We start from the raw sequence: 10,921 nt of genomic DNA on the forward strand, positions 1-10,921 counted from the left end.
CTAAACTTATTCTTCGTAGTATAGAATTTATTCCCAAAAATATTGGTTACTTAGATAATTTAGATTATAATAAATAATTAGGAGTAAAAAGACTTGTTTCCCTGTGGAGTTTGACCCTACTTCCCTATCTACATTAGTTAGAGGATTTAGGTATTACTTTTGATTAGGGGATACGACTTTACCCTGTCAAATTTGGCGCCGTTTCCGGGGTAACGGTTTTATTTTTGTTTTCTGATTATTTTTTTGTAGTCTAGATTATCTCCTTTTGTCTCAGAGAACATTAGTTCTTTGAGGCAATTCTCATATTTGTCTTTTAGTTCTTTCTTTATGCCTAGGTGTTTTTTACCAGGTTACATCCCATTCGACCCTGAGATCGAGCGCTCTTTTCATAGGCAAAGGAAACTCTATAGACTAATTCTCGCGGGTTCTGAGGAGGACAACAGTCGAAGAGATCCTCCCTCTGATTCTAGTGACACAGATATTCCTTCAGATTCAGAATCAGAGATGACGGTCCAGAAGAAAGTAAGTGACTACTCGCAACCGAAGCTCACCAATTTCCCGCACCTTACTCCCACTCCGGCTCTAGATGGAGTTCAATTTGAGATCAAGCCCCAATTTATCACTATGATAGAGAGGAAGCAATTCAGTGGAGTTAGGGGTGAAGATCCTAATCTTCACATCACAGATTTCTTTTTCCTTAGACAATTCGGGGTCACGCAAGACCAAATCAGGGAGATTCTTTTTCCTTTTTCATTATGTGGCAAAGATAAATTATGGTTTAACGGTTTGAATAGAACTGCACTTGGTATTACTGAATGGGAAACTCTTGCCTTGAATTTCTATAATAAATACTATCCTGTAGAGAGAACAGCGGTGCTAAGGAGTGCTATTCATAACTTCGCTCAAGAGGCCGACGAAACGTTATATGAGGCTTAGGAGAGGTTCAAGGATCTACAGAGAGAGTGCCCCCACCATAATCTAGCACAATGGCAATTGATCCAAGCATTCTATAATGGACTTGGAAATTCTTCTAGATTAGTGCTAGATTCTGCAGCTAGTGGGAGGTTCATGAATTTAAATGTGGACGATGTAGGACAGGTTATCGAAGACATGGAAATATACAATTCCCAATATGGGAATCCGAGAAGGTTTGCAAATAAAGGAAAACATAATGTCGATTCCGTATCCTTTTTGCAAGCTCAGTTAACGTCTATTTTTCAAAAATTAGATAATCTTACTGTTGCTCCTAACTCTGTAGCTAATGTTTCTGTTGTTGCTAACAATGAAGCTTTTTATGAAAATTGTGGAATTGTAGGTCATTGGGAGCAAGATTGTAGGAGCTCTATGGAACAAGTTAATGCCTTTCAAAGCTATAGGCAGAATAACCCCTATTCCAATTCTTACAATTCCGGTCATAAAAATCATCCATATCTTTCATACCGGAGCACCAATGTACAAAATCCTCCACCTCCACAGCAATCACAACAGCAAACCCCACCACAGCAAAAATATTATCATCCTAATTCCGGCCAGAAAAGCCAAGCATCACCCTCATCATCTTCCGACCCTGCCATGACAAAAATTAGAGCAATGCTTACCAGTATGCAAAAGCATATGAAGAATAGGGATGCACAAATTGATTCTTTCCTAGCCCATAATAAAATCATGGACAATAAAATTGCACAACTTTCATCTACCCTACAATCCCGTCAGCAGAGAGGTCTACCATCACAACCTATCCATCCTACAGATCATGCCAATGCAATCACTCTAAGGAGTGGTTCACATTATGATGGACCTCCTATGCCAAAGGAAGATAGACAAGTTCCTGATTTAGATTCCTCTATACCAAATGCTAATCCTGCTAGCCTTGCAAGCTACAAATAGATACTAACCCTACTAATGTTTCTGTGCAGGGTAAATTGCAGGATAAGGGAGGAGATGTGTAGAGCCCAGTTATCAAGCTTCCATTCCCTAATAGACTTCTAAAGAGTAAGCTTGATAAACAATTCGGTAAGTTTTTAGAGGTTGTGAAAAACCTGCAGGGAACAGTTCCTTTTATTGACTTAATCACTCAAGTTCCTGCTTATGCTAAATTTATGAAAGACATTCTGACTAGGAAAAGGGCCTTTAATGAAGTAGAAACTGTAGCTTTCACAGAGGAGTGTAGCGCCTTATTGCAAAACAAATCCCCTCCTAAATTAAAGGATCCCAGTAGTTTTTCTATCCCTTGTCATATAGGGAACGTTTTTATTAATAAAGCTTTGTGTGATTTGGGTGCTAGTGTCAGTGTCATGCCATCGTCTATCTGGGCTAAACTTAATATGGGAGAATTAAAAGTTACTAATGTAACTTTGCAAATGGCAGATCGTTCGGTAAAATACCCCTTAGGTATTTTAGAGGACGTACCTGTCAAAGTTGGTAAATTTTTTATTCATGTTGATTTTGTTGTTTTAGACATGGCAGAGGATACACAAATACCCATTATATTTGGTAGGCCTTTTCTCCATACAGCAGGTGCGATTATTGATGTTAAAAATGGTAAACTAACCCTTCCTGTAGGTGACGACAATGTTATTTTTAATTTAGGGCAGGTTTTGAAAGGGCCTATGCTAGAGAAGAATTGTTGCTATATTGATGTAATTGATATAATGGATGATATTTGTGATGATAGCTTGCCACAGGTTCTTGCGAAGGATCCCCTAGAGGAAGTTCTCTGCGGGAATTTATCAATAGACAATGCAAGCGTTTGGGGTAATGAGATACAAGATATTGAAAAGGCTCTTTCCTTAAAAGAGTTAAGCCCCGAGGAAACAATGAAGGTAGTAAATTTAGTTCAGGAATCAAAACCTGCAGAGTTCAAGAAACCTGAGCTAAAACCTCTCCCTTCTCATTTAAAATATATTTTTCTTGATGAACAGGAACTACACCCCGTGATCATCAGTACTGCACTTACTGACCTACAAACTTCCCAACTTCTAGGGGTTCTCAAAAACCATAAGAAAGCTATTGGGTACAGTATTGATGATCTCAAGGGTATTAGCCCTGATTTTTGTATGCACAGGATACGTCTAGAGGACAACTATAAGCCCTGCATTCAACCCCAACGAAAATACTTGATGCAAGTATTATTTATCCTATTTCTAACTCCAAATGGGTAAGTCCTATGCAGGTAGTGCCAAAGAAAGGTGGGATGGCTGTGATAACCAATGAAAAAAATGAATTAATTCCCACTAGAACTGTAACAGGGTGGCGTATGTGCATTGATTATCGTAGATTAAATATCGCCACTAAAAAGGACCACTTCTCTCTTCCCTTTATAGATCAAATGCTTGAGAGGTTAGCCAATCATAAATTCTTTTGCTATTTAAATGGGTATTTGGGATTTTTCCAAATTCCGATTCACCCTGAAGATCGGGAAAAGGCTACTTTTACATGCCCTTATGGCACTTTTGCATATCGTAGAATACCCTTTGGTTTATGTAATGCACCCGCTACCTTTCAACGTTGTATGATGAGCATTTTTTCTGATTTCATAGATTCTATTATGGAGGTCTTTATGGATGATTTTAGCGTATATGGTTCTTCATTTGATTCATGCTTAATTAATCTCGCTAAAATTTTTAAAAGATGTGAAGAGTGCAACTTAGTTCCTAACTGGGAAAAATGTCACTTCATGGTGACAGAGGGAGTAGTCCTAGGTCACATTGTATCTGATAAGGGCATACAAGTAGACAAAGCTAAGATATTAGTAATTAAGCAATTACCTCCCCCAGTTAATGTTAAGGGAGTTAGAAGTTTCTTGGGTCATGCGGGGTTTTATCGCCGTTTTATCAAAGATTTTTCTAAAACTGCTAAACCACTGACTTACCTTTTTCTCAAGGATGCTCCTTTTAGTTTTACTAACGAGTGTCTTAAGGCTTTTAGCAGGATTAAGCAGGCTTTGATATCGACACCCATCATATGTGCTCCCGATTGGAACCTTCCTTTCGAGATCATGTGTGACGCAAGTGACTTAGCGCTAAGAGTCGTGCTCGGACAGAGGAAGAATAAGGTTTTGCATGCTATTTACTATGCAAGCGAAACCTTGGATGAAGCTCAAGTCAACTATGTAACTACGGAAAAGGAGTTCCTTGCTGTTATTTAAGCTTTAGAAAAATTTAGATCATATCTTGTTGGTTCTAAAGTTATTCTTTTTACTGACCATGCAGCATTGAAGTACTTGATAGCTAAGGCGGAATCAAAGCCAAGGCTACCCCGATGGGTTCTTTTGCTCCAGGACTTCAACATTGAAATAAAAGATAAAAAGGGAGCAGAGAATGTAGTGGCAGATCACTTGTCACGAATCAGGTATGATGAGGGTAAGGATTCTCTTCCTATAGATGATTCATTCCCTGATGACAACCTGTATGCAGTTGTAGAGCAATAACCTTGGTATGCAGACTTTGCTAATTATTTAGTGGGTGGTACTCTTCCTCCTGACCTTTCCTACCAACAGAAAAAGAAATTCCTTTCTAATGTTAAACATTATTTTTGGGATGATCCTTTTTTGTTTTGTGAGTGTGCAGATGGATTATTTCGCAGGTGTGTTCCTGAATGGGAAGCTCATTGCGTTCTTACCGCTTGTCATACCTCACCTTATGGAGGACATCACGGCCCCATTAAAACGGTGGCTAAGATTAATGAGTCAGGCTTCTATTGGCCTACTATGTTTAAGGATGCTAGCACTTTTGTGCAGGCTTGTGACTCTTGCCAGAGGACTGGAAACATTTTGCGGAGGCATGAGATGCCCCAAACCGGGATTCTTGAAGAAGAAATATTTGATGTTTGGGGTATTGATTACATGGGGCCGTTCCCATTTTCCAATGGGAATTGCTATATACACGTAGCCGTCGATTATGTGTCTAAGTGGGTCGAGGCCATAGCTTCACCAACAAACGATGCCAAGATAGTCATCAAGCTCTTCAAGAAGACCATATTTTCGAGGTTTGGTGTTCCACGGGCTATTATTAGTGATGGAGGTACTCACTTCCATGAAAGACAATTGAATAACCTCCTTAAGAAGTATGGTGTATATCATAGAATCGGGCTTAGTTACCACCCTCATACTAGTGGTCGAGTTGAGGTCTCTAATAGGGAAATCAAGGCGATCCTAGAAAAGGTAGTAGCCAAGTCAAGGAAAGATTGGAGTATGAAGCTCGATGACACACTTTGGGCATACCGAACTGCATTCAAGACACCAATTGGTACTTCGCCTTATAGATTAGTCTATGGTAAGGCATGTCATCTTCCCGTGGAGTTGGAGTACAAAGCTTTTTAGGCAATCAAGGAGCTTAACATGGACTCTAAGGTCGCGGGTAATAGAAGACTCCTCCAACTCAATAAGTTAGATGAGTTTAGATTGTCGGCATATGGTAGTGCGCGAATCTACAAGGAGAAGACCAATAAGTGGCATGACAAGAGGATCTTACCAAGAGAGTTTGCACCGGGTGATAAGGTTCTTCTCTTCAATTCTAGATTAAAGATTTTCCCAGGAAAGTTGAAGTCTAGGTGGTTTGGTCCCTTCCCTGTCATAAGGGTGAATAAATTTGGCTCGGTAGAGTTGGTCAATGACAAGGGTGAAGAGTTTAAGGTAAATGGCCAACGATTGAAAGTGTATCATGAGGGCGCTACTAGTAGAGATGTGGAGGAAACCCACCTAACTCCACTTCCAACCTGAGCATCAAGGTGGTAAGAAGGTCGTGCGGGACCTAGATAAACCAGCGCTTTGCGGGAGGCAACCCGTATTTCTTGCTTTCTAGACTAGTTTTCCTTTTTCTTTATTTTTATTTTTATTTTAGAGAGGACAGAAGAGTGAAATTTTACCATTTATAAGTATTTTTGTACAGGTATAGGCTTGAGAGGTAAAGAGACTTAGAAAAATTTGAAGACAAAAAGAAATCGAAGAAAAGCTAAGGAAATCCGACTGGGCACGGGCCCGATCGGGCGCGCAAGCAAGGACAATTTTCAGCTCTAAATTCGCGCGATCGGGCGAGGCTGCCCGATCCGGCGCGCAAAAGGAGTTGGGAACTGGAGCTAAATTCGCCCGATCGGGCGAGGTTGCCCGATCGGGCGCGCAAGTCAAGTTAGAAATTCGAGCTTAATCCGCCCGATTGGGCGCAAATCGAGTGAAGGAAAAGAAATGTCGGGCGAAGCTCGCTTGACCGGGCTAGTGAAAGGGCGAAATTTTCGTTCGTATTCGCGCCTGTTTGGGCGGAGCTCGCCCGATCGGGCGCGCAACCAGGCTTCTGGAATTCAGTAAAATTCGCCCGATCGGGCGCGCCTTATTTTGGTCGTCCTCTATATTCTTTCCCCTTCTTTGTTTCCTCACTTTCTTTTTCTTTCATCTTCTTCACCACTACTTTCTCTCTCTAAAATCTCAATTTTTACACCTTCAAACTCCCTTATTTTCAAGATCTTTTCTAATTCTTCCATTAAAACTCAAAATTTTTTGCATATTTTTAATCCTTTCATCTTTCTCTACAATCCACACCTAATTTCTACCACTTTCTCTCAATTTTCTCAAAACCCTAAGAGAGAGAAAGTCTTCAATTCCTACCTTTCTCATCACAAATGGCTCTCAAGAGATCAAGGACTGTAAGGGGGGAAAGCTCAAGGCAACAAGAGGCTAGAGTTGGCCCGAAATTGCAAGTTCCGGGATGGGAGAGGGTGGTCATCACCACCTAAGAGCAAAAACAAAGGATGATCAACCTCACTTCGAGGAAGGTAATTCCTACTCGCTTTGTTCATCACCCCACCCTTATTAAATTATGGCCCTACCCTATTTAGGCGGCCTTAATTGGATTAATGTCATGGGAGGTGAGACTTGGTGGGTGATTCAACGGGAATCAGGTAGAAGGGATAATGCATTCACTTTGCCCAACCCCACCTTTACCAAATTTGAGGAGGGGAAGCCTTCTTATACTTTCCAGATTAACGGTCAAGGTGAGGTTCAACCACCTCACCCTTCACCTCACCCTTCACCTCAACCCCACCAATATCCCATAGACCAATCACCTCATCACCATTCACCACACTACCCACCACCTCCACCCTTTACATATGATATTCCTACTTCCTCAACCAACTACAACATTGACCCCAACGCCCCTTATGACTTTTTGGCTTTAAGGAGCTAATTAGATAGGATTGAGATGGGGCAAGGGAGAGTTGAGGGTATGGTTAGGGACTTGGACACTAGATTAGGGTCTCTAGATAGATGGGTGGAGTATGTGGAGAGGAACCTTGGGAGGGGTTTATACCCCGTGTATGATGATTATGCCCGTCGGGGGGCTATTCCCCCTGATTCACTTGTTCCTGATTGGTTCCAATATCCACAAGGTGGATATACGAACCCAAGTGCCTACGGTACCTATGTCGACTACTCATCGTTCCACGGTTATGGGACCGATGTACGTTTTGGTGGGCTTGGGGGGAGTGTGGACCCTAACTACTTTGCAGGTGGGTCGGGTTATGGAGATGGTGGCTCTAGCCATGGAGGAGCCGGTTCTAGCCACGGAGGGGGCTATTTGAGGATAGATGAGGACGAGGAGTAAGCTACACTCCCAAGTCAATGAGGGCATTGCTTGATTTGGCTTGGGGGGTGATCTTTCGCTTGGTAATTCTCTTCCTTTTCTCTTTTTATTTGCTTTCTAGTATAGTTTTTATTGTTTTCCTAGTGTAGTTTTTATTGCTTTCTTATATATGAAAAATACAAAAAAAAATTGAAAAATAAAAAAAAATCAAAAATGCGTTCCAATGAATTGTAAATCATGCTTCCTTGTGCCCCTTACTTGAGAAAATTTGTTTTGATTCTTGGTTATTGATAATGAGCATTGTGGATTTGTTGGTCATGATTTGAAGTTTATATGCTTGGATTCCTAAACATGCCTCAATTTTGCCAACTATTTGTGAATATAATGCTTGACTAGTTGATTTGGTTAGGAAATGTGTGATAGTTCCATAATTCCTGGTATGTCAATGAATTTGAGTATTGATTTGCAACTATGAGTAGTGTTTCATGACTTATTGTTATGCACATGAGGAGGACGAAGGCGTTCATTCTTTTAGGTAGCCTTCAGAGTATTAGATACATTTGTTCCCTTCTTGTTCCCCATGTTGTTGCTTGTGCCCTTTCATTGTTTATATAGCCACATTACAAGCCCATATGAGCCCCATTTGTTACTAGTCCCAAGCTTGGCTTGGGGGAGCTATTAGTTAGTGAGGTGAGGGAGTTGTGGTGTGCACATTATTTGCACAAAGTGGGAATAAAAGAAGAGTTGTTGTTCTTTGATTTTTGATTGGAAAATATTGATGTTGTGTTTCAAAGTTGAAATTTCCAATATGAGTTAAAAAGCAAGAAAAGAGTAAAAGAAAAAAATTTAATGCTCAAATGTTATATTTGAAGGTTGTTCAAGAGAAAAAAAAAAGAGAAAAAAATTCAAGTTGAAAAGAAAAAAAAAAGAATGAGTTCAAAGTTTGTTTTTCACTGAAGTTCTACATTATTATATTTTTGTGAGTGATTTTTGTAAGTAATGGGATTGTTTATGATGATTGGAGTTGTATTTGGTGGTTTTTGTTGGAGTTAGTTAAGTTTATGGAGATGTATGATCATCATTTATTTCGATCATTGGTTTTTTAGGATTTGGCTCCCTTAATGCATAGCTTTTCTCTCACATACTCCAAAATTTATCCTACCCTTTACCCTAGCCTTACATTACAAGCTTTAAAGACCTTCCGACCTTGTGCATAGAGTTGTGTTAATGTGAAAGTGTTGTTTATCAATGCAAGTTATGACTTGGCATATTTCGAGTCGACTAGTAGGTTGAGCGTTCTTTGTTTTTAAACACACGAGAGTGTGAGTTAGGAGGGCATTGTTCACATTAATGGGGTTGGTTTGAGAGCGATCGAGTACATCTTTTACTCGCCACATAAATGAGAGATGAGTGTGTGAGCACTAGTCTTGAATTCTATATGCTCTTGCGGTTTGCTCTACTTGACAATTGTTGGGGAGGAAGGGTGATTAAGATTGATTGATGTTGAAGCATGTTCATTAGATTTTCCTTGAATCATTTATGCTTGATTTGATTATTGGGGTGAAGCATGTTTTATATGTTCATTGATGAGCTCTTTTCTTAGGGACAAGTAAAGGTTTGTCTTGGGGGAGTTTGATATGTCGATTTTATATAGTAATTTCCCCCGTCCCTTGGTCATAATTAGTAGTGTTTTTGGCTCTTTCGAGCCACTTTTATTACTAATTTGTGTTTTCTAGTGTTTTTGTAGTCTTTGTTTAGTTTTGTAGGAAATTGCGCCTTTGGAGCATTTTCTCGGGTTTTTCATGGAGCGTCTATGGGAATTCGAAGAGCACGACCATCTTTGAAGCCCAAGGCCGTTTAGAGTCATCGAGCTGGTGATTAAGGGCTCGGTAATCGTGATTCCGAGGTATCTGGACCGAGTATTCAACCCGAAGAGGAAATCCGGATTGGGCTTGAAGTCCGAGCCTCAAAGTGAAGCAAGGGCCCAATCGGGCAAGGATTAGCACGATCGGGCGCAGCATGCTTGGTGCTGGTGCGTGGCCTATAGCGCGCCAGATATTGCGAGCGTCTAGCACGATCGGGCGACGCTGCTGAGAGGGAGCGCAAGGAAAAAGGCGGGCCCGATCGGGCGGCCCTTCGCCCGATCGGGCGCGTGTTTTCTCAAGACTTGATTAGTTTGTTTTACTTTTCGTTTTAGGGAACGTTTAAGTACGAGATTTGTACGTAATTTTTTATTACCTTCTTTCTTAGACTTTCTCTCTTTACTTCGAATATTTTCTCTCTCTTAAATTCTCTCTCAACTTTTGTTCTTAATTACTTCCATTAATCCAGTTTTCTTTTGGTAACAATTTCTTCTCTCTTAATTTCAGCTATTTTACTTACTTCTTTGATTATGTTTTGTTTTATTTATTTGATTAGTTTAGCTATGATTATGTGTGAGTAGTTTCATTCTAGGGATTATGGGGATCCATAATTAATATGAAGGGATAATTTGTTATTATTGATTATTGTTATTGCATGATAATTTCTTATTGAATTGTTTTAATTCTTTGCAATTAGATTACGAATCGAGCAGATGTAATTTGATTGTGAATGTTTAGCAATATTAAATTGATGAATCGAGCAGATGTTAATTTAATATTAAAGGCTATATTAATAAGAACTTAGATCTAGTAAATTGCGAGAGCCTGTTAGATCTATGTTGATTAATAAATTGCGAGAGCCTGTTAATCATGTTATTCGTGCAACGCTAGTTATCAATTACTTCGTTTTATCCTGGAATATTAATTATTGGTGAACCTGTGACCCTAGGTTTCCTTGTTATTGTTTCTTTTCTCCTTAAACTTATTCTTCGTAGTATAGAATTTATTCCTTAAAATATTGGTTACTTAGATAATTTAGATTATAATAAACAATTAGGAGTAAAAAGACTTGTTTCCCTGTGGAGTTCGACCCTACTTCCCTATCTACATTAGTTAGAGGATTTAGGTATTACTTTTGATTAGGGGATATATACGACTTTACCCTATCACTTGGTTCTAGACCTATTGGAGTTAACAATCTCCTGGATCGTTTTGGGGTGTAACCTTCACCCTGTAAACGGTTTACAAGTTCCTAAAACTTGTTGGTGACTCTTTTTTGCTCTATCTTCTTTCCCTTTGGACACCACCGTACTTAAGTGTATGATCATAGTGGGGTTCAAGCTAGGGGTAATGCTTGAAATATTCCCCACAACTAGTATAAAATATCAAAAAGGCACCCCCTAATTGGCACCGGTTCAGTCCAAACCAGTGCCAAAAATGGCCTACAAAATTGGTGGGAAGCTGAACCAGAATAAAAGGCACCGG

The 10,921-nt window shown here is 39.8% G+C and overlaps 1 protein-coding gene across 1 annotated transcript; it reads left to right on the forward strand.

The window, feature by feature from the left end:
• The first annotated feature begins 5,338 nt into the window (after positions 1-5,338).
• LOC110690253 lies at positions 5,339-5,719 on the forward strand. The gene has a single exon (XM_021867079.1). The coding sequence runs from the start codon at positions 5,339-5,341 to the stop codon at positions 5,717-5,719; it is 381 nt and encodes a 126-aa protein (XP_021722771.1).
• Positions 5,720-10,921: the final 5,202 nt, after the last annotated feature.

The sequence above is a fragment of the Chenopodium quinoa genome, unplaced genomic scaffold (assembly GCF_001683475.1).
Source record: "Chenopodium quinoa cultivar QQ74 unplaced genomic scaffold, ASM168347v1, whole genome shotgun sequence".
In the NCBI taxonomy this organism is placed as follows: Eukaryota; Viridiplantae; Streptophyta; class Magnoliopsida; order Caryophyllales; family Amaranthaceae; genus Chenopodium; species Chenopodium quinoa.

What these genes read in the sequence shown, in the direction of transcription:
- LOC110690253 (XM_021867079.1), top strand. Translation starts at nt 5,339, where the DNA reads ATGGACTCTAAGGTCGCGGGTAATAGAAGACTCCTCCAACTCAATAAG.